Source organism: Lampris incognitus, chromosome 4, assembly GCF_029633865.1.
Source record: "Lampris incognitus isolate fLamInc1 chromosome 4, fLamInc1.hap2, whole genome shotgun sequence".
Taxonomy (NCBI): Eukaryota; Metazoa; Chordata; class Actinopteri; order Lampriformes; family Lampridae; genus Lampris; species Lampris incognitus.
In genome coordinates this window covers 18,409,273-18,433,525 of record NC_079214.1, presented here as the reverse complement: position 1 = coordinate 18,433,525, position 24,253 = coordinate 18,409,273, and the positions used below count along the sequence as shown (strand labels likewise).

At 43.5% G+C, this 24,253-nt stretch overlaps 1 protein-coding gene across 1 annotated transcript in view; it reads left to right on the top strand.

Annotated features, from left to right (window-relative positions):
• The window catches only part of LOC130111979 (protein unc-13 homolog C), a 160,751-nt gene that overhangs the window by 127,363 nt on the left and 9,135 nt on the right, over positions 1 to 24,253 (top strand). Inside the window, exons 20-28 of the mRNA XM_056279289.1 lie at positions 1,496 to 1,592; positions 2,279 to 2,422; positions 2,672 to 2,749; positions 4,877 to 4,954; positions 12,243 to 12,331; positions 12,646 to 12,783; positions 14,040 to 14,167; positions 15,446 to 15,498; positions 20,000 to 20,080. Coding sequence (XP_056135264.1) covers positions 1,496 to 1,592; positions 2,279 to 2,422; positions 2,672 to 2,749; positions 4,877 to 4,954; positions 12,243 to 12,331; positions 12,646 to 12,783; positions 14,040 to 14,167; positions 15,446 to 15,498; positions 20,000 to 20,080 — 886 coding nt within the window. The remainder of the gene's footprint in view (positions 1 to 1,495; positions 1,593 to 2,278; positions 2,423 to 2,671; positions 2,750 to 4,876; positions 4,955 to 12,242; positions 12,332 to 12,645; positions 12,784 to 14,039; positions 14,168 to 15,445; positions 15,499 to 19,999; positions 20,081 to 24,253) is intronic.

Genomic DNA, 24,253 nt, shown 5'->3' with positions numbered 1-24,253 from the left:
TTTTACCCATCTGTTTGTAGAGATGGTGCACGCAAGACCGTGTTCAACAAAGCAGGCGCAGTTGTAAAACCAACACATGTAGTGCAGTAAGGGAACACGGTGCCCTTACCCACTTCATTCCGCTGCTCTATCAGAATAACGACTTATCCCCCCTACCCAACACTGTCACTCAACACCACCTCCACAGAAACATGCACATACAAACACACAACCATTGTGCAAGCACTGTGTGCACAATTGTGCACAAACACACATGCACACATTCAACATGCAGACATATACATGCACATATATGCTGGCATGCACAACAAAGACAGTCACTTTGTCTCTCTCCTTTACCTCTCTCCCTGTCTGTCTAGTTTCTAATCCGCCTCATTTATTCCCTCTCTCCGCCACGGTCGATTCCCTCAACCAAGGTACAAAGCAGTTGTTGCTTTGAGGACAAATGCAGATGCTGCATTAAACAAGGAAACGGCAAAGTTAAACAGACAGGACAGCGTCGTTATTCTTCTAATGACTATACATCTTCCCCAAACTCGTCTGTCCTGCTCTGTCCTTTTCTCTGCCGTCCTCTTTCTGAGCTTCCTTGTCAAAAACTGTTGACGGACTGAAACTTGATGTCGGTGAAGTCATAAATATGCAGCTGGTGCATTGACCGCAAACATGTTTTTTTTACTGCCTTTTTGAGACCTACAGTATCGATTGTCATTGATTTTACCTGCAATAAGCGCTGTGGTCCCCCCCCCCCCCATATATTTTAGTTAAAGAAACACCCATTATCAACAGTTGTTATCAGACTTCTTCTTTCTTTCGCCCGGACATTTAATCTTATGTCGTTGGCTCCAGTGCCATCTGTCCAACTCTATTCAGTGGTTATTTATCTGAAGTACCTCGTACTGTCATGTTTCTAATTGTAAACATTTGCCCAGTACTCATTTGAAGTGTTTTCCTCTCCTTCCTTCCTTTGTTTTTCTTGCCCAGATAATCAATCACTGTCCAAGAGAAGGAGCACATTGAGAAACCATATGCTTATATAAGTAACTGACAGGGTTTTGTTTATGTAAAGATTGCAAAGGAGTGTTAAAGTTAACGCTGCACTAGCGCCTCCTCTGGTCGGTCGGGGCACCTGTTCAGGGGGGAGGGGGAACTGGGGGGAATAGCGTGATCCTCCCACGTGCTACTTCCCCCTGGCGAAACTCCTCACTGTCAGGTGAGAAGAAGCGGCTGGTGACTCCACATGTATCGGAGGAGGCATGTGGTAGTCTGCAGCCCTCCCCAGATCGGCAGAGGGGGTGGAGCAGCGACCGGGTCGGCTCGGAAGAGTGGGGTAATTGGCTGGATACAATTGGGAAGAAAAAATTAAATAAATAAACAAACAAGTAAATAAAATGCAGTTCAGCTTGCTGCATGTTCCTGACTTGGTGAGCGCCACCTGTCTGGTCCTCCCAACAGTATGACCGACCTGAAGGTGTGATGAAGGGCTTCTCTTTTTCAGGTGGTTCGAGCCATTTGTCATCCAGTGGCTTGATGAGAATGAGGACGTCTCCATGGACTTTCTCAATGGGGCTCTAGAAAGGGACAAAAAGGATGGAGTGAGTACAGAAATGTGTTCCTAATTTTTTTTTTCAACAGTTTTAACAAAGCGCACTTTTTACCAAGACCAGTTATGTTAATTGTAGTACAGACTTTATTCACTTCAAATCCATTAATAAAAAAAAAAAGCCACTAAGCATTTTGGCCATTAATTTTGTATTCAGATGAACACTAAAGCGATGGGAGTGTAACAATTTTGGTTTCCACCTCATTTGTGCCATTTGGCTGACAACTCCATGGCATCTCCATCAGCATCCATTCATACTTACACTTACTAGCCTTAGGCCGGCAGTCTAGTAATGTTCCATCCATGGTTTGTTTGTCTAAAATTCAGTGTTCGCTGTAAGCTGCAGTTAATGTAGGTCATTTAATCGGATAAGCATTCATCTGTAAGGTGTTGCTTCAACAGAACCATCAGCTGCTGTCAGCAACTGATGGGGTCGGGGTGTGTGGTCTGTAGATAATATAGAGTATTTGATCTGTTAATAGAATGCTCGCTCGCTCTCGCTCTCTCTCTCTCTCTCACACACAAACACACACACTGTCTTTCGCCACAAAACATGTGTTCTTCCTTCACCCACCTCGTTTTGTCTTTTTCCCTCCTTTTCCTTCCTCCATTTCCTTCCTTTTCTGTCCTCCATCTCTCTCTCTCTCTCTCTCTCTTTTTTTTTTAATCCTGCAACAGTTCCAGCAAACTTCCGAGCACGCACTGTTTTCCTGTTCGGTGGTGGATGTGTTCACTCAGCTCAACCAAAGCTTTGAGATCATCAAAAAGCTGGAGTGTCCAAACCCGCAGGCCCTTGCCCACTTCATGTGCCGCTTTGCAAAGGTCGGTGTCTTTGGAAAGGCCCTCACGTCTACCCAGAATACACGTACAGAAAGTTATAATCTACGGTAAAAGTTTTCCATTGTTCTGGCACACCTTAGACTTACTTACCTGTAGAGGTATTTCAGTTCATATTTGCTGGTGTCGAGTTATTAAGTTCTGACTGTGCAGTTTTCCAGAAAGTTCTTGTGTTATAAAAATACCACTGCAAAGAAAATGCACTTATGAGCTAGTCTCTCTCCTTTCTCACAGACTATCAACAAAGTTCTTCTCCAATATGCTGCAATCATATCCAAGGATTTTCCCCAGCATTTGAGCAAGGAGAACGTGGTAAGTGCCCAGTTACAGCACACGTGACTCAAACAGCCAAGACTGCATTGATTATTTTGGGTACTAACATGAAAATATGGAAATTATTTTGGGGATTTCTTGATAATATTCATATCTGGCAGTGGGTGGGGTGAGGTAGAGGGGCGTGGGGGGCCTCATGAAGAACTGAAAATGTGTGAAATTAGCTCTACGCATACACACAGGCTGGTCCAATTCAAACTAAGCCCTTTTCTATCCTCCTTAATGCGCTCCTCGAAGTGTCTCTATTAATCGAGAGGCAATTATTCATCTTGAGGTCTATAACAGTTGGGGAAAAGGTTTTTCTGGGCTGCCTGTCCATTGTTTAATGTGACAGATGACAAAGCACAGAGACTTCGGAGTGTCCTGATTATCCACACTGCCCTCTGAAGTCAAAGTAAAAGGTAACATGCAGGATATCTGTCCTAGCAGGGGAGACAGATGCTTCTCTACAGGGCTGACAGGCTCCCGGTGTCGTAGACACTTGCCTCAGTGAAAACATGAGGTGTCCTAGCTTGTCACAGAACTGAAAAGATGAGGCCATTCATAGTATGTCTAGACCAACAACAAAAAAGCAGAAAACAACAAGCAAGTGGGATTACCCAGGTGCAGACTTACACACAAACCACAGGATTTTAGATGAACCCAAATCTCTACATCAGTCTTGTATTCTTGCAAGCCTGTCAAAATTGTTAGCTGTGCTGTTTTTGGTTGTCTTTGCTCTCAGCAGACTGTGTTGTTGAGATGATTTGTGGGATTTTTAATGCCTGATAACCATGGCAATTTGATTCAATATCTATTCCCTTGAGCCTATTTCAATTATTAAATTTAAATAGAAGTACTTCCATTCATCCATTATGGATGGAATGGACGGATGAAATTACCATTTTCAGGTGAGATTCCTCAAATCTTAGATTGCAAAACTTCAGTTGTCCAACATCATGTCGCACAAAAACACAGTCTGTGGACTGTAAGTAGTATTGTTTGATCTATTGTCAATTGGCTCTGTATGCTGGTCTGTTTGGTAATATAGTTTACATAGTTAAAGCTGGGACGCCTGTCAGACAGGTAGTTTTGATTTGATTTTAACCAGTCAAAATGTGATTCAGGCTCACTGAAACTGTTTCCTAGATCTAAAGTAATAATTCTGACCTGCTGTAATTATAATTTGATCTGCAAAATTATATTTTAATTTGTCAAATTTAACTCTGGCTAATTGGCTTGAGTGACCAATTGCGAAATATGAACAGGAATCAGGAGAGACTGGCCAGTTCTCCATGTGATTCTGTAGTGTGCTGAATAAATAAACATAATCTCAGTCCCTGCAAATACAGTTTCTGTTATTGTATCAGTGGCCTCCTTTGTTATCACATGAGCACTTCAGTACGGTTCATAGCCGATATCAAATGCCACTGTCTGTGGAATACTACCCAAGATCTTTCACCCTTTCTCAAGCCAAACATATCACTCGGGGAAATGTTTGTTTCTTTCAGTGACATTCAAAATTATATACCATTGTTGCACACGGTCATAAATCTGAGCGAGTGCTAGCCAATACACACAGCGTTGGTAATGTGTATAATGTGTGACTTACTTACACTCAGAGAAATTACTCATTCCCTCCACAAAAAGCATTGTGATCAATGTCTTTCATCCCAATGGGGTATTGCATAACACAGAATCGATCCTGCCTGACACGTTAGATATATGCATTTTCTCATTCTCTTTTATTATGCACATTGTTTGAGTGCAGGAAAACAGTCAGTGCTAGCTGTGCACCTTGCATCCCAGTCAACCAAGTCAACATGTCAGGATCCAATAAAAACTGGTAGACTTGAATCTGTTAACGCTAATACATTTTCTCTTTTTACATTGTTTTTCAACGATTTAGCTCTTGAAGCACTATTCACCGAGTACAAGGAAGTATGATTTACTTATCAGACATGAGGAATTTCAGGATGCCAGCAGTATTGTTAGATACATTTGATATGTTGACAAGATATACCCATGCTATAGTGATACACTCTTCTATATGAAACTAATTACACTCGTTTACTGTTATGTGTTATAGAGACTCATTCTCACATGCGTCCTCATACTTCCCTGCAGCCCTGCATCATCCTCAATAACATACAGCAGCTCCGTGTACAGCTGGAGAAGATGTTTGAGTCCATGGGAGGTAAACAGGTCTGTGGCCTTGCTTTATTTATCTGTATAAAGCTATATGTATGCCCAGGCTGGGTTCAGTTCACAGTCAAGTTTTAAGAAATGTCATTCTTAGCATTTCCGGAACCTACAAATTTGGAAGATTTGTGCCATGCTGATATAAAATGTCACATTACAGATGTGATATTTAATTGGCCCCTGCAGAACATTCCCTTCTCCCCTTCTTTCAGGGGAGGTCAGAGGGCAGGGTTACTTACAGAGCAGTGCCCCTGGTGTTGGTGGAGAGTTGGTGTCTTGTTCAAGGGCGAATGCTCATTGACACGGGAACTCGAGCTTGTGGTCCCCTGGTCAAAGGGCGCACTCCCTACCCACTAAGTCCCCCTGCAAAGCTTAACGAATTTATTTATTTAATTATTTTTAACAATTATACAAAAAAAACTAATATTTCAAATGAAGGTTCGAAAATTATTATATGAAGGTCGGTTTTTAATTAACATCCAGAAATTGTTGTTGTGATGTCGTTATACTACACCTGCAGTAATCCTGCCCTAGCTCTGTACACCGCCTTTACTAATGTACTAATCTTACATATAGTCAGTATATTCGTCTCTCACTAACACTAATTTAACTACAACCTCCCGTTCCTTTGTAGCTCATCACTGTTTCCCCACTTCTCCTCCCTCTGCTGTGTACTGTGTGCCACAATAACATGCTTGGTGAATTTCAATATTATTTCCTTTGAATCAAATCATTGTGCAGTATTTTGTCAGCTTTAACCTCTCTGTGAGTCTGTCTGTCACTCTCTGTATCTAACCCCCCAAACGCCAGCGTGAGAGCGCCTTTCGATGTGACACGCATGTTTCTCTCCTGTGAACTAATGCTTGTCTTGCCCTGCGTTTTTTTTCTGTCTCCTGTCATTTTGTCTTCTGTTTCCTCGTTTCCCCTTCTGTGCTCTGTCTCTCTGTCTCCAGGAGGAGGGGGTTGTGTCCTTCTGTAAGGTGTGTGCAATAGGACTCTTTCCACATCCCACCATTTACTGAATGACACTGAAAAAAAAGCACGCTGCCCCCCCCAACCCACGCCTCACCCCCCCACCACCACCCCTCCCTCCCCACTCTCCTCACTCCCACCCCTTTCAGTAGCATGTGCCACAGAGCATATGGAGTCAGAATTACCCATCACCCCTCTCAACAGGCTGTGAGAGGACACTGCTCCCATTGCTCTGGGGAGAATGGCTCAACCCTCCCGATCCCATCTTTATTTTTAGCTTGCCTTTTTTTTTTCTCTCTCCTCTCTGCTACGTCTCTATCCATGGCTAATTTAGCAGTGAGATTTATTTATTATTTTTCAGTCGTCTTTTTTTTCTTCTTAACCCCTTGCGTGGAGCCCAGACTCAATAGCTCACCAAGACGCCGGCTGTGGTTTTGATAATCTCAACCCATTCCCAGGCTGTAGCACCATAACCAAAAAAAAAACAACAACCTCAAACAGGATTTTTCAGACCGTGTTTGATGAGCTTCTCAAATGCTTACAAATTTTCCCAGCTGTGCCATCAGATGAGGTTCTGCTGCCTCATCTCCCGCTAGCGGGCTCGGAAAAAGTTCACTCCGAGGTCTTAATTGCCCTTTTCTCCCTTGCATTCTCAGCTTTTCACTGCAGCTCTAAAAGAAAAATATGTCACTTTGTTCAAGAGCAAGACAGTCTGAAGTCAAGGTTCAAGTGATTCAAGATTTCCTTTATCGTCGTTGTACAAGTTCACCAAAACTGCGTTCACAACTTCCCTGAGTTTGATACACTACTAACAAACAATAATAAACAAGTAATCTAAACAGCGGAATAAATTAAAAAAAAAGTCAACTTGGATGTGCGGAATAAATAAAAAAAGTCCACTTGGATGTGCACTTTTATGGGATAGTTCTGAATATCACTTTAGTTAATTGCACATTAGGCTATTCATTATCAGTGTAGGTGTATTTGAAATGCAAAAGTTTTTTGTTAAGGTTTGAATCTGCTTACTTCCCTATCAGCAATTAGCTCCCAGCGAACCAGCGTAATTACAGAGCGCTGTTATCAGTGCGCTACCAATAACAGAGATTAGCAATAATCTCCCTTTGCACCCACATTTATGAAATAGCCATTTACAGATATATCCAAATCGTCATAAAGCAGTATTTTGGGTATGGAGCCATTTCTAATACGCTTTTCTCCCATTTAGAGACAACAGTTTATTGAACCTTTATTTACTTGGCACGCTTATTTAATTTGGTTACAGATTGTGTCTTCCATGGAGAACATGCCACTGAATAGATTTATTTTGCTGAAACAGGCAGAGAGGGAAGTGAAGCTGGCTTGCTATTGATAGGCTGTTGGCCAGAGAGAGGTTTATGTAGTGTGGGCTGTGGATCCCTGTCAGACTCAATCAGGGTCCGGGGGATGCTAGCTACAACGCAAGATCCAGAGGCTCCACAGATTCCAGCTTCACATTCTCATTTTATTAATTTTGCTCAACAGAATCATAATGAATTTAATTGATTAGTACAAAAAAAACCTACAAGGATTTGCTGTTGGTGACCCCAGTGCAAAGACACATTTACAGCTTAGGGTTTGGTAGTTCTGCAGTGACACAAAACAAAGTTAAATATATATATATTATTTCCTATATGCTTTAGATGTTCAATAATCTCGTGTCACATTTTCAAGGTAAACCAAGACGGTAACCGTAAAGTGATGTTCCAGAAGATACCTTTTTGATATTTTCATAGTGCAATGCAGCATCACTTGGTACATCTCCTCTGCAAATCACAGAAATATCTGCTTTCACCTCTCTAACTGTTGTAATCAAGGATTTTTTGACAGGCAAGCAGCCTTCAAATACCATTTGACTGTAGAATTGGATGCTGTATGGATCTGGTATGGAATTTTCTTCTGACAGGGTGCGACTGGCATCTTATTTGAGTTGACAGCAGAGTGAATTTTCCTAGCCAGCATTTCTCGGCAGAGAACAGTAATTTTCAATGAATATGGAATTTTAGTGTAAGCAATTGACAGGCTGAAGATTTCTGTGTCCAGTGAGACCGAGGAAAGACTATGGGCTCTAGTTTGCGGACGGCTCAAGGCCAACAGTAGTGCTAATGCAGACATAGTAACAATTTCATTAGGCGCAAAGTGGTTTTTCTCTCACCTGGGTCCGTTTGCTAATTTTCGGGATCGCCATGACATCGCTTGTGCCAAAATTGGCATGGGGGTGCAGTAGAGGGTGTGTCAGTCAAAATCAGGTGGCACAGTGCTAGTTTGGTGTGAAATAAAACCAAATATTATGCCTGCATCTGCCTGGTCAGACCACATCTTAGCGCAGACAGAGCCGTTGTGTGGTAGTTTCTGGGCCTTAGGCGAAGGCGCACTAATCACAGACTTATCCAAAATCACACACACCACTTCTGTATATGTTATGTTGGCCTATTTTGTGAATATTTAACTAATGACTACTGCCCTAAACCTTTTTAATCACTAAAATAATATCTGCATGGGCGTCTGGATAGCGTAGCGGTTATTCCGTTGCCTACCAACATGGGGATCGCCGGTTCGAATCCTCATGTTACCTCCAGCTTGGTCGGGCGTACCTTCAGACACAATTGGCCATGTCTGCGGGTGGGAAGCCGGATGTGGGTATGTGTCCTGGTCGCTGCACTAGCGCCTCCTCTGGTTGGGGGGGGGCACTGGGGGGAATAGCGTGATCCTCCCATGTGCTATGTCCCCCCTGGCAAAACTCCTCACTGTCAGGTGAAAAGTAGCGGCTGGCGACTCCACATGTATCAGAGGATACGTATGGTAGTCTGCAGCCCTCCTTGGCTCAGCAGAGGGGGTGGAGCAGAGACCAGGATGGCTTGAAAGAATGGGGTAATTGGCCAAGTACAAATAGGGAGAAAAAGGGGGGGGAGCCAAAATATATGTATATCTATATCTGCCCGTGTATCATTGTCTTCCAACATAAAACAGTCAATCTGCATCATTATGCATGTAAAACAACGTGGTGACGGGGATTTCAATTAACGTCAATCAACCTGAAAGAAAGAACTGATTGGCAGGGCTAATTGATCCATGATCACAACTATTTAAGGTCTCTTGCTGTTTTTATAGGAAAGAAAGACGCTGGTGAGAACAAAGACACGTTAAACGGTGGCCTGTCAAATAATCATGTTTGCGTGTTGTCTCATATCACATTAATGTCTGTTGTATGCACACTTGGCGACTCTGCGCCTCCCGAACAAGGACACCAGTTTCCTCCTGGGAGAAGCTTTTCTGCCTTAGCTGGTCTGCACTTCTGCCGTCCATTACGAAATTGGCGAGCCGCCATAACAAAGCGCGCTGCTTTTAAAGGAAATGAGGGGGGCTGATTTGATTGCCCGTAATTGAAGACAGCCCCTACTGATATTTATTCCTTCTAATACAACCCTCTTATAACTGCACCTCCATTGCGCCTGATTACCACCAGTGCAGCGTGTCCTGAAATTAGCAAAAAATGTTGGCCGCACCTTAGATTGATTTGCACCGGAACTAGCGTCGGCACCTTCAACTTCACTATGACCCGGAAACTAGAGCCCTCAGACCTACTTTTCTGTTATCGCCTTTAAAGATTTTATCCGTTACTTAAAATAACAACCGCTACGGGCTATTTTGTCAGTGGCCCAAAAATGTTGTGTTAATGATCAAAGGCCCTGTTAGCAGTATGTACATACCTGCACACACACACACACACACAGTATGAAACTCTCTTCTCTGTTTTGCTGATAGCAGCATGACTGCAGCACATCATGTATAAATGGTTTGGTTTGCACATCCCCTGCCCAGCTGACCCATCCGCCATTAGAATGAGTGAGACGAGTGTCTCCATGGCTGAGGCTTAGCAAGCCTCATGTACTGACTTGCCATGCATGTGGAGCCGGTGCCTGGCCTCACACATCCATCTCAGGTACTGAGCTTCAGCGGCCAGCCTTCTCCACCCATCTCAGGCATTAATATTTAGACGTAGACATTGAAAACACAGCTTACAAGCATACTGACAGATGCTTGTCATACATAGACACAAACACTCATACCATTTCTCACAAATACGGACAAATGGACCCACACACAAACATACTGTTTGTGTGCCAATGTGGGCAGTCACATTGGCACTTAAACTAACTTTGGTTTGAGCGCAGTATACCCAAAACCACCCGTGATTTAGATAAACACAGGCATGCCACCGGGACACTTTCCACACATGAATACATGCATCTATAACATATTCATGTGCATAAATACATATGTATGAGTCAGTGAGGACATAAAAATAGTGAAGCACATGAAAGGAGTAGTAGTTTCAATAGATGTAATTTAATGACCACAAGAGATAAGTATTTTGGTCATGCTTTATAATTAGTAGTTGTAAGTGGTGCTTAGTAAATTAGCAATAGGTCATTTATAAGCCCTGACACATTTGTTAACATTTGCAAATGGCTACCGTTAATAACAGCATTGTGAGAAAAGGTTAGACCTGACATTTCTGAACCTGAAGCTTAATTTTAAGGGGCGTCTGGGTGGTGTAGCGGTCTATTCCGTTGCCTACCAACCCGAGGATCGCCGGTTCGATTCCCAGTATTACTTCCGGCTTCGTCGGGCGTCCCTACAGACACAATTGGCTGTGTCTACGGGTGGGAAGCCGGATGTGGGTATGTATCCTGGTCGCTGCACTAGTGCCTTCTCTGGCCAGTCGGGGCACCTGTTCAGGTGGGAGAGGGAACTGGGGGCAATGATGTGATCCTCCCATGCGCTACATCCCCCTGGTGAAACTCCTCACTGTCAGGTGAAAAGAAGTGGCTGGCGACTCCACATGTATCGGAGGAGGCATGTGGTAGTGTATAGCCCTTCCCGGATCAGCAGAGGAGGTGGAGCAGCAACCGGGGCGGCTCGGAGGAGTGGGGTAATTGGCCAGGTACAATTGGGGAGAAAAAGGGGGGAACCCCCCCCCCAAAAAAAATAAAAAATTAAGCCGAAAGACCTAAATGGTTAAGATTGGGGCAAATATTTAGGTCTAGACAGCCTAGTATGGTAAGAGCTGAAGTTTAATTTTTTTTTTAAAAAGGGAAGAAGGCACTAAATCAACATTCAGATCCGTATTAATAAGATGGTTATTAAAATTTTTAGGCCAACTACTAATGTTGAAAAGTGTGTTGTAAGCTTATTAATCACTATTTACGGCTACTCCTTATTTCAACATATATCCTGTGACACTGGGGGCACACTTCAGATGTGTCCACAAGGTCCCTAGTGATGTAAACCTGCAGCCATCAGTCAACAAACATTTGCGTCACTGACATGAATAAATTCCCCAAAGTTGCAGCATTTCCTGATATGACACAACAAACCATTTTTGCTCTGAAACAAATACAGTTCCAACATGTAAGGCAATATTTTGGTTACTGTTGTTTTACAGTATCATTTTATTGCTTCCAGCAATAAACTCACTCACAGCTGTGTGAAAGGTTGCAGAGGGTTCAATATCGCAACTTTTTAACAACATTGTCGTGAGCGTTCAGCTGGACGACGGTGGTGCAGTGGTTAGCGCAGTCACCTCACAGCAAGAAGGTCCTGGGTTCGAGCCCTGGGGTTGTCCATCCTTGGGGATCATCCCAGGTCATCCTCTGTGTGGAGTTTGCATGTTCTTCCCGTGTCTGTGTGGGTTTCCTCCCGCAGTCCAAAGACATGTAGGTCAGGTGAATCGGCCATACTAAATTGTCCCTAGGTGTGAATGTGTCAGCCCTGTGATGGACTGGCGGCCTGTCCAGGGTGTCTCCCCGCCGGCCACCTAATGACTGTTGGGATAGGCTCCAGCATTCCGTGACCCGAATTCGGATAAGCGGCTTGGATAATGGATGGATGGATGTTACAGACTTGGGAAGGCTGGTTGTCAGTCCACTCAACTGCTTCCAGTGTAATTTAAGTTGTAGTGTACAAAAGATAAAAACCTGTGACTGCAATCTGACTGCTCTCAAGCTGACACGGTGTGTCTCATGACTCGATGAACAACTGTCGTCACAGTACACGGCAGTGAACCGCCATTTGTATTCGCGACATGGCTCAGCGCAGACGACAGGCAGGATGAGTGGGAGGCCACCAGCCAGACAGGTTACCTCTTCTCCTTATCTTTCTTCTCCCCCATCCTTCCCCCACTGGAGGCATCCTCCAGAGAAACTGAGCTGTAGTCAGAGTGGTCTGCTGTAGTCTCTTCAGTGTGGTAACGTAGTGACACTCTGTCCTCCTCTGACAGCTGGATGCAGAGGCCAGTGATCTACTTAAAGAGCTGCAGAACAAACTCAACACAGTTCTCGATGAGCTCAGCGGCGTGTTCGGCTCAAGGTAAGCGTGAGTGAGCTGATCTTATGGTGTTTGTGTGTGTGTGTGGTTTTCTACATCCAATTCACATTCAGTGTCTTACTGAAAGACTGGCTCTCAAAATGAAATTCATCTCTTGCGAGCCACCAGGTGTCACAAGTCAAACATGCCCATCCTTTAGGAAGAGTGTTTTAAACATGTTTTCAGTAATCCAATAGCAACAACACAAGCCCAGTGATTCCCCAGAATATCTGCTGAGTGATGAAAGTAAAAAACATTTTTTAAAAAAGTGCGGACCCAGCATGAGAAGATTTTGATGACTCTTTTCTTTGTCCCAGTTTCAAACCTGTGATTGAGGACTGTGTGAAGCAGATGAACCAGGAGCTGGTTCAGATGAAAGGCTCGGCCAAAGGGAGCAATGCTGCCATGGATGCAGAGACTGTCCTCCGGCCGCTCATGGACCTCTTGGATAAAAAGTGAGAATATTTGGGAATATCTTGGTAAATGATCTGGAGACAGAAGTAGTATGTAAATACTGTCTGGTTAATTGCTGGATCGGGAATATAGAAAATTCCGAACTTGGATTGGGACAGACCCAGATAAACAACATACAGTAAAATCAGGGTCATTTTGTTTGCCACCTGCAACAAATGGTGATTACTAAAAAAGAGACCATGATTACAAGACCATAAGATCAGACAAACTTCTTTACTTGAAATGTTATGGCTGTGTTTTGAAGCTCTACTTTTCCATTTATGAAGGGTAATTCAATGTATATTTAATTTCCATTTTAATCCTGGTTCTGGCGGCATGGTGGTGCAGTGGCTAGCGCGGTTGCCTCACAGCAAGAAGGTCCAAGGTTTGAACCCCACAGTTGTCCAACCTTGGGGGTCATCTCAGGCCGTCCTCTGTGTGGAGTTTGCACATTCTCCCCGTGTCTGCATGGATTTCCTCCGGGTGCTCCAGTTTTCTCCCACAGTCCAAATACATGTAGACCAGGTGAATCGGCCGTACTAAATTGTCCCTCGGTGTGAATGTGTCGGCCCTGTGATGGCTCGGCGGCCTGTCCAGGGTGTCTCCCCACCTGCTGCCCAATGACTGCTGGGACAGGCTCCAGCTTCGAGAGAAGCGGCTTGGATCATGGACTGGGATCCTGGTTCAAGTTACGTGAAGCCACCCAGATGTGTCAAACAAATCAAGTGTATAAGTCTCAGATGATCATCGTTGCAGTGACCAGTGCCTTGCTCCAGAACAATAGTCAGTCAGTCAGTCGTTCAATCAGAAATCATTTGTTCCTCTGTACCAGCACCTCCTATTAATAACTCGGTCAAATTAGAATCGAACCAAGGGGTTGTGTTTACTTTTTTGGCATCCTCGAAAGAGCCATAAAGTTGACTCTGTTAAACTAAGCTGTATGAATCGTTCTCAGCCACTTGCCATTGCAACATTGAGGCCAATGGGGTATTACAGAGAATCCTCTTAATGGTATGCAAATGCTAAGCCCTTCCTCATATCTCCTAGACCCTGCTTTTTACAATACAGTGAGATTAAAGTGGAAAACTGGTGCATTTATTTCATGTATCATGGGAGGGGTTTATTAAACCTGAGGCATGTTTTTCTTTCTTGAAGACATCATGGCTGAGCGCCTCCGGCCGCCGTTGTATTTTGTCTGTTTTCTGACATGTACTGGGAGTCCCGACATGACAGTGTGCCCCCTTTTGCTATTTTGCAGCTTGATGTTATTTGCCAAGATTTGTGAGAAGACCGTTCTGAAACGGGTCCTCAAAGAGCTGTGGAAAATTGTGCTGAACACCATCGAGAGAACAATTGTTCTGCCCCCACTCAGTGACCAGAGTGTGAGTTTGATGTCTCATCTGTTCCTCTGTTTGCCTGCTTCTTTTCTATTCTCTATTCATCTGTGTATTACCTCCTTATCTGTGGGTCTTCCCTTTCGCCTTTTGGTTTTTTCTTTCTGTCTGTCTTTTCTCCGAGAGTCTTGTCTCCCTCTCCTTCTCCATCTATCTGTCACTGCCTCCTCCATTACACACACTTAATAGATTAAACAACATGGCTTTTTTTCCTCAGAGCATGTCTCATCGATGCAGGAGCTTATAATAATGTTTAGTAATCCTAGATATTCAGAAAACTAGTCAGAATGACAGACAAATATTCTTACACACACACACGCAGCTTTCACCTGTCTGCAGGTGTTTCGTTGTAACGGTTGATAGCTATATGAGATAAACGGTAATGGCTCCCATTGGGACATTTATTTCTGGACTAAATACCACTTTGGGTAGACACTGAATCCATGTATCTTAACTGTCATGTCCTGTGGCAGCTGTCTGTAAGCTTTGGATGCACTTTAATTAAACTTGTCACTTGAACGCCATATCAATCATATGATCAAAACTGCATCTTTTTCACCTACAAATCATTGCCCACATCAGACCGTCACTTCCTCTCCCTGATGCTACCTGTCACATCCGTACTTTGTCACCTCCACACTAGAATACTGTAATGCACTCTTGTATTATCTCCCATTTACCCTCATCAGCAAGCTACGATATGTTCAAAGCTCAGCTGCCAAGGACTTAACAGACACCAGGTCCCGGCAGGGCATCTCTCCAGTTCTACAAAGCTAAATCCTCTGGCTTCCCATCAAAGCTAGTTTAAATTGCATGATCTTGCTATCGACCTTCAAAGCACTAAATGGCCAGGCCCCACCTTATGCAGCTTATCTCTTGTATATATGCACCTCCACTCACTTTCTCCGCTCCTCTGAGGCTGGTCCTATTCTCACCATCCCAACAAACAACAGATGCACTTTTTGGTGATAAGAATGTTCTGTGTCGGCCCCCCTAGAGTGGGACAGATGGCACACTAAAAAGTAGAAACTTTCCTTTTTAACATCTCTTACTGCCAGTACTTTGTTATCAATGTTATTTTAACCTGCCATTTAACTGCTTATTCATTCTGATGATTTTATAGTTTTTGCTTTTGCACCCAATTGTTCTAATATTGTTCTACTGCACTTCATATTGCCCTTGCCCTCTGGGAGGCACTACATAAATAAAATCAATTCATTGTGACCGTTGACCCTGCCTTTCTTTTCTCTCGCTCTCCTGCAGCAAGGAGCTCAGATGATCTTCAGCGCCGCCAAGGACTTAGGACAGCTGTCTAAACTAAAGGTGTTGTTTTTGGATTGTTGTGTATTGGTGTGAACCTTCCTGCTCTCATCAGTCTGCAGACAGCTTATGGTACAACTCTGTGCTTCACTAGGATTGCACAGAGATTAGCTGACTTGCTGTCATCTCAGCAGTCAAATATACACTGCTCAAAAAAATAAAGGGAACACCTAAAAACACAATATAGACCTCGATGAATGAAATATTTCAGCTGAAAATCTTTATTTATTAGACAGAGGAATGTGTTTAGAGCAAAATAACCTAAGAATGATCAATGGAAATCAAAATCATTAGCCCATTAAGGTCTGGATTCAGAATCATACTCAAAATCAAAGTGGAAAATGAGAACATAGGCTGATCCAACTTCTGTGGAAATTCTTCAAGACGATTCAAAATGAGGCTCAGTAGTGTGTGTGGCCTCCACGTGCCTGTATGCACTCCCTACAACGTCTGGGCATGCTCCTGATGAGACGACGGATGGTCTCCTGAGGGATCTCCTCCCAGACCTGGATCAGGGCATCGGTCAACTCCTGGACAGTCTGTGGTGCGACATCGCGTTGGCGGATGGTACGAGACATGATGTCCCAGAGGTGCTCGATTGGATTCAGGTCTGGGGAACGTGCAGGCCAGTCCATAGCATCAATGCCCTCGACATACAGGAACTGCTGACACACTCTGGCCACATGAGGACGAGCATTGTCATGCATGAGCAGGAACCCAGGGCCCACTGCACCAGCATATGGTCTGACAATGGGTCTGAGGATCTCATCCCGGTACCTAATGGCAGTCATGCTACCTCTGGCTAGCACGTAGAGGTCTGTGCGGCCCTCCAAGGATATGCCTCCCCAGACCATCACTGACCCACCGCCAAACCGGTCATGCTGGAGGATGTTGCAGGCAGCAGAACGTTCTCCACAGCGTCTCCAGACTCTCTCACGTCTGTCACATGTGTTCAGTGTGAACCTGCTCTCATCTGTGAAGAGCACAGGGCGCCAATGGCGAATCTGCCAACCAAGATGTTCTCTGGCAAAGGTCAATCGGGCTGCACGGTGTTGGGCTGTGAGCACAGGCCCCAATTGTGGACGTCGGGCCCTCATACCATCCTCATGCATTCTGTTTCTCACTGTTTGAGCAGAAACCTGCACATTAGTGGCCTGTTGAAGGTCGTTTTGTAGGGCTCCGGCAGTGCTCCTCCTGTTCCTCCTTGCACAAAGGACCAGATAGCGGTCCTGCTGCGGGGTTGTTGTCCTCCTGCGGCCCCCTCCACGTCTCCTGGTGTACTGGCCTGTCTCCTGGTACCTCCTCCATGCTCTGGACACTGTGCTGGGAGACACATCAAATCTTCTTGCCACAGCACGCATTGATGTGCCATACTGGATGAGCTGCACTACCTGAGCAACTTCTGTAGGTTGCAGATACCACCTCATGCCACCTCTAGTGGTGAGGGCACTAGCAAAATGAAAAACTAACCAAAGATCGGCCAGAAAAGATGAGGACAGGCAAATGGTCTGTGGCCACCACCTGCAAATCCATTCCTTTTATAGGGGTTGTCTTGCAAATTGTCTAATTTCCACCAGGTGGAAATTAGACAATTTACCAACAGGTGAAATTGATTCACAAATCAGTGTTGCTTCCTAACTGGACAGGTTGATATCTCAAAAGTGTGATTGACTTGGAGCTACATTGCATTGCTTATGTGTTCCCTTTATTTTTTTGAGCAGTGTACATAAAGAATACAATTACTCAGAAATATAGTTTATGTCCAATTGCTAACTTACCACAGATACTGCCAGTCTATCTTTATGCTGCACAGCATTGGCAGACATTATGAGATACCACCAAAAAAAAAAAAAAAGGAATATATATGCGTGATGAGAGGGAAGACAGTGGAATGGTGAGGATGCAAGGAGTAGAGGTGATGAAGGTGTATGAGTTTAAATACTTGGGGTCAACTGTCTAAAGTAACAGGGAGTGCAGAAGAGAGGTGAAGAAGAGAGTACAGACAGGGTGGAGTGGGTGGAGAAGAGTGTCGAGTGATTTGTGACAGAAGGGTACCAGCAAGAGTTAAAGGGAAGGTTTACAAGATGGTTGTGAGACCAGCTATGTTATATGGTTTGGAGACAGTAGCACCGATGAAAAGACAGCAGGTGGAGCTGGAGGTGGCAGAGTTGAAGATGCTAAGATTTTCATCGGGAGTAACGAAAAAGGACAGGATTAGGAACGAGTATATTTGAGGGACAGCTCAGGTTGGATGGTTTGGAGACAAAGCAAGAGAGGCAAGACTGAGATGGCTTGGACATGTATGGAGGAGAGATGCTGGGTATATATTGGGGGAAGGATGCTGAATATGGAGCTACCAAGGAAGAGGAAAAGAGGAAGACCAAAGAGGAGGTTTATGGATGTGGTGAGAGAAGACATACAGGTGGCTGGTGTGACAGAGGAAGATGCAGAGGACAGGAAGAAATGGAAACGGAAGATTCGCTATGGCGACCCCTAACGGAAACAGCCAAAAGTAGTAGTAGTAGATGAGATACCACAAAAAATCCAGAAAAGATGCAGTTTAGTCTACCAGCAATCTAAAAATATATTAAGTCTAGAATCTGTGAGAAGAATGACCAAAATCTATACCCTGCTAGTTTTCATTTCTTTCTTTCACATTAAGCAAGTGGCTCCCATGACCCCTATGGACATTTTCTGTGATTTCAGAAGGATTTTCCTTAGCTTAGACCGCTTGCTGTGATCTAAGTAGGAGAATGCATGTTGTGGCTACGATCCACTGCTCTGAGCTTAACCTCATCTTCAGTTTCTGCTGAACATGAATTATGTCAGCTGGAAATATGTTGAAGTAAGCTGAACCCTGGCCATGTACTGTATAGCTCAGTGCCAAAGGCTCAGCTACATCTATATGGAGTCATGATAGTTTCTAATTGCTCCTTTGGCCTGGGGATATTTATTTCCCCTAGCAGTGGGTTGGCAGGTGTTGGAATGGATCACTGGAAAGGTTTCACCATGAGGCTATTACATGGCTCACATGAACCGTTACCAATCAACATTACAAGCTAAGCTTGTGTGAGAGCACCTTGGAGATGGTGCGAGTCATATTGAGTCACAGCAGGATTTTGTGTGCACGCTTGTGTGGATGAGCTGCATGTTCATGTGTGTGTGTGTTTAATGGTTGCATATGTGGTTGTTTAATTTTTCTGTGTGTGTGTGTGTGTGTGTGTGTTTGGGAGCGTGTTTGTTTGTGGGTAGGGCATGTGTTTGGTTCGGGTGTTGCTCTACAGTGTCCTTTGAGGCAACATCTGGATATCTCCCTGCATCAGCACACATGGTGGTGTACTGCTGCCTCGCTCTCTTCAGCCTTACTGAAATCTATCTTCCCCTTGTTATTTCTGGTTAGAAGTGATGAGCTAGTGATTACCTCATTGATTATTTTCCTTGCATGTTGTGAATTACCATTAGAAGCGGGTTTTGCATCCATGTTTGTGTTGTACTAAAGTGAAAGGTGCTGGTAAATTGCTTTTTCATTAATTAGACTGAAAATTCGGCGATAATGTATCTTTTGTTAGAATATGTGCTGGTTAGAATTTGTTTTACCTGTTACTGATTTCCATGAGATCTCCAATATTATTTTTTCAAACACCTCAGGATTAAGCAGAAGTGCCACAGTAAACTCAAATTAAAAAGCTCTAAATCATTCTTATCACTCACTGCAAAGCTAAATACCGACAAGCATCACATGGTAAAATAATCTTTATGTAACATTAAGGCAAATGCAAAAATCCCTTTCTTCTCAATAAGATCCATAATCCCGGTGATCCAATGTAATCCATTTATCATTCACAAAGATCTCGGCAAAAGTTCTGCACAACTGGAACTCCAAGAGAAACTGTTTCGGCCCGACATGTTATGTGACCAGTTCAATAGGCTAAACCGAAAGTGCCAACCAACATTCATATAGAGATTAGAAATGATGAGATTTTCCAGTTTTACTAGGCTTGGTATGTACAAGCCAAACCACACAGATAATGGAATTTACATTTCTTCTAACAAGGAAAATTCTCAGTGCATGGGGGTGAGTTTCAGCTGCTATGGACTGAAGCTGCAATGACAAACTGGGATTGAAGAAATGGTGAAATAACCTCTAACAATTGAAATAAACTGTTTTGAAAGCTAGCCTATCTATGGCCAGGCTTAAGTACCAGAGACAAGTCAATATCTTAATTGCACCCAGCGCTGCAAAGTAATCGATACAGCTGCAGGCAGATTTCACAATGAATGTATATCATTTAAAAATGCAATGAATGATTAGCAATGAAGTTATAAAAAGTTTTAAATAAGATTATTGTGACACGAAAAATACTGTATATATATATATATATATGTGTGTGTGTGTGTGTGTATATATATATATATATATATATATATATATACTTAGGTAAAATACTGAATGATGCAGCCCAACTATGTTTAATTACCATTTTATTTGATGTGTTGTTTCCAGGAGCATGTAATTCGAGAGGAAGCCAGAAGTCTGACTCCACGACAATGTGCAGCCATGGACCTCGTGCTTCCCACCATCAAGGTGAATTTCACGCACTGACAACAGAGTGTGGGAGTAAAGCTGGATTTTGGGTTGAGCTAAAATGTGTGCCCTGCAGTGCAGATCAGCCACATAGATGCTTGGCTAAACATCATTTGCTTCAGGCGTCATAGTTTAAGCACTTGTCCCTTTGCTTCCCATTTTTTTTAATCATCATTCATCCTAAATCATCTTAGAAACAGAAATATCATTGTAGGCAATATCTGTACTGGGGCACATTTTTTCAAGAGACAAGTCATGTGCATTCCCGAACTTCTGCAGGTCATGTGCCATCTGAAAATGCAACACATTTAAATCCCTTGAAAATATCGAACTGGCTTTAGTGAAGACATTGCAGAAATAATGCTAGGACCTTGAATAGATTATCCAGATATTTTGTTCACTTTTACCTAACTGGACTAATACTAAGGCTTGATATTGTGTCCTCACACCTACTCCTGTGTATTTCAGACCACAATACTGCCCTGGTCTTTTAATAGGAGCGGAATTTGTTCATCTAAATACTCTGAAACACCACTAGTAGCTCTTATATATGTTATTCCATTGGAGTTGCTTTTAGAGGGTTTACGCAATTCACTCTACTTAAAGAAATTAGGTAGAGCATCCGGGTGGCGTATTGGTCTATTCCGTTGCTTACCAACACAGGGATCAGCGGTTCGAATCCCCATGTTGTCTTCGGCTTGGTTGGGCATCCCTATTGACACAATTGGCCGTGTCTGGGGTGGGAAGCCGGATGTGGGTATGTGTCCTGGTCGCTGCACTAGCGCCTCCTCTGGTTGGTCAGGGCGCCTATTCAAGGAGGAGGGGGAACTGGGGAGAATAGTGTGATCCTCCCACACGCTACGTCCCCCTGATGAAACTCCTCACCATCAGGTGAAAAGAAGCGGCTGGCAACTCCACATGTATCAGAGGAGGCATGTGGTAGTCTGCAGCCCTCCCCGGATCAGTAGAGGGTGTGGAGCAGCGAGCGACTGGGACAGCTCAGAAGAGTGGGGTAATTGGATGGGTACAATTGGGGTGAAAAAAGGGGGAAAATCCACACACAAAAAAAAAAAATTAGGTAAAGCACACAAGAAGATCATTATTAAACAGCTTGGCTGACATAACTTACAACTTGACTTAAGTATTGACATGTCATGCACAAGTCTACAGAGACTGACAGAGGACATGATAGTGGATTTTCATGTCCCAATCCTGTGACTCAGTAAAAAAATAAAAACTCACCTCCCATACCACTCACGGGATTGATAGTGAAATTGATTCCCATCCTACGGGATTTTCGACCAGATGTCCGGCTGTAGTATAGACAGTCAGCGCTCGTGGATACATCCTATTGGACCCAACAGATGTTGACCTTACTAAGTCAGATTGAATTTTCCATGTGTCATGATATATGCAAACTGATCTGATTTAGATCCAATTCAACAGCCACATATCGGCATTGTTTTTTCCCGATTAACTTGTTCAGAATGTTGCATTCAGTCAGTTGTTGCTATTGGTTTAGTGATTTATTTCAGTGCGATGAACAGCACAGGTTAAAATCCAATAAAACACATTTGGATAGATGTTCCCATGTGCCTGCACCTAGACTGCTAATTCATTGCACCCAGATGTGGTCTGAGCCGGCCTAGTCCTAAGCACGATTACAAGCCAAAGTGGACACCAAAATTGTACTGCGCCAGCGGACCCGCATTAACACACCCCCAACTGCACCACCATACCCATCTCAGTTCAGGCGAGTTCCTTTCACACAACTAGAACGCCGAATGGGGCACAGGTGGGAAAAATGCACTTTGCGCCCAAGGACAATGCTAATCAGCTTGTTTTTGCATCTCCGCCAACCATGAAAATAGAGCCCATTGAGTACACGATATCGGTTTATGTTGAAAGATGATGAAGGACAGCATAGCTGACTATCAAAACAAAAGACAGCCACCAGGTTTATTTACAGGTCGGCTCTGACTGGTACACCACTGTGGGTGAACAGGTATGAGACAATACTAAGACCAAGTCCTAGTTCTACGGGAACAAGATATTGAGTGGTGTCAACGTGTGCGTCCATGAAATTTCTGAGAAAACTGATCAATTTGTTTGTCTCCAAGGAGACTCCCTTCAAGTTATAATCAATCACGCTGCTGAAATTCTCGTCATCAGTATTCCAGCAAGAAGACCTAATTAACACAGTGAGACATGCCTTTAGGAAACCTTGGCCAGTCAAAGCAAACAGGGCACCCACATTGTTGCTTGAACGTTTGTTGGCCATGGTATATAAACGGCAAGAGTGAGGAGAGAAAGAAACAGTTAGAGAGAAATATAACCAAAATAACTGATTACAATATCAAATCAGAATCAGGAAGACTTTTATTGCCATATGCATTACATGCACAGGGGATTTTACTTGGTGTTGTTTCAGTTAAGAACGCACAAAAAATACCGTCTTAAATAAAATTAAATAACATAAGTATGTGATATGCACACATATACTACCGTTCAAAAGTTTGGGATCACATTGAAATGTCCATATTTTTGAAGGAAAAGCACTGTACTTTTCAATGAAGATAACTTTAAAGAAATACACTCTATACATTGCTAATGTGGTAAATGACTATTCTAGCTGCAAATGTTTGGTTTTTGGTGCAATATCTACATAGGTGTATAGAGGCCCATTTCAAGCAACTATCACTCCAGTGTTCTAATGGTACAATGTGTTTGCTCATTGGCTCAGAAGGCTAATTGATGATTAGAAAACCCTTGTGCAATCATGTTCACACATCTGAAAACAGTTTAGCTCGTTACAGAAGCTACAAAACTGACCTTCCTTTGAGCAGATTGAGTTTCTGGAGCATCACATTTGTGGGGTCAATTAAACGCTCAAAATGGCCAGAAAAAGAGAACTTTCATCTGAAACTCGACAGTCTATTCTTGTTCTTAGAAATGAAGGCTATTCCATGCGAGAAATTGCTAAGAAATTGAAGATTTCCTACACCGGTGTGTACTACTCCCTTCAGAGGACAGCACAAACAGGCTCTAACCAGAGTAGAAAAAGAAGTGGGAGGCCGCGTTGCACAACTGAGCAAGAAGATAAGTACATTAGAGTCTCTAGTTTGAGAAACAGACGCCTCACAGGTCCCCAACTGGCATCTTCATTAAATAGTACCCGCAAAACACCAGTGTCAACATCTACAGTGAAGAGGCGGCTGCGGGATTCTGGGCTTCAGGGCAGAGTGGCAAAGAAAAAGCCATATCTGAGACTGACCAATAAAAGAAAAAGATTAAGATGGGCAAAAGAACACAGACATTGGACAGAGGAAGAGTGGAAAAAAGTGTTGTGGACGGATGAATCCAAGTTTGAGGTGTTTGGATCACAAAGAAGAACGTTTGTGAGACGCAGAACAAATGAAAAGATGCTGGAAGAATGCCTGACGCCATCTGTTAAGCATGGTGGAGGTAATGTGATGGTCTGGGGTTGCTTTGGTGCTGGTAAGGTGGGAGATTTGTACAGGGTAAAAGGGATTCTGAATAAGGAAGGCTATCACTCCATTTTGCAACGCCATGCCATACCCAGTGGACAGCGCTTGATTGGAGCCAATTTCATCCTACAACAGGACAATGACCCTAAACACACCTCCAAATTGTGCAAGAACTATTTAGAGCAGAAGCAGGCAGCTGGTATTCTATCGGTAATGGAGTGGCCAGCGCAGTCACCAGATCTGAACCCCATTGAGCTGTTGTGGGAGCAGCTTGACCGTATGGTACGCAAGAAGTGCCCATCCAACCAATCCAACTTGTGGGAGCTGCTTCTGGAAGCGCGGGGTGCAATTTCTCCAGATTACCTCAACAAATTAACAGCTAGAATGCCAAAGGTCTGCAATGCTGTAATTGCTGCAAATGGAGGATTCTTTGACGAAAGCAAAGTTTGATGTAAAAAAAATCTTATTTCAAATACAAATCATTATTTCTAACCTTGTCAATGTCTCGACTCTATTTTCTATTCATTTCACAACATATGGTGGTGAATAAGTGTGACTTTTCATGGAAAACACAAAATTGTTTGGGTGATCCCAAACTTTTGAACGGTAGTGTATATTCAATACATTACATTACATTATTAAGCTAGAATTCCTAATGTTGCTCCATGAGTCCATATCAAGCAAC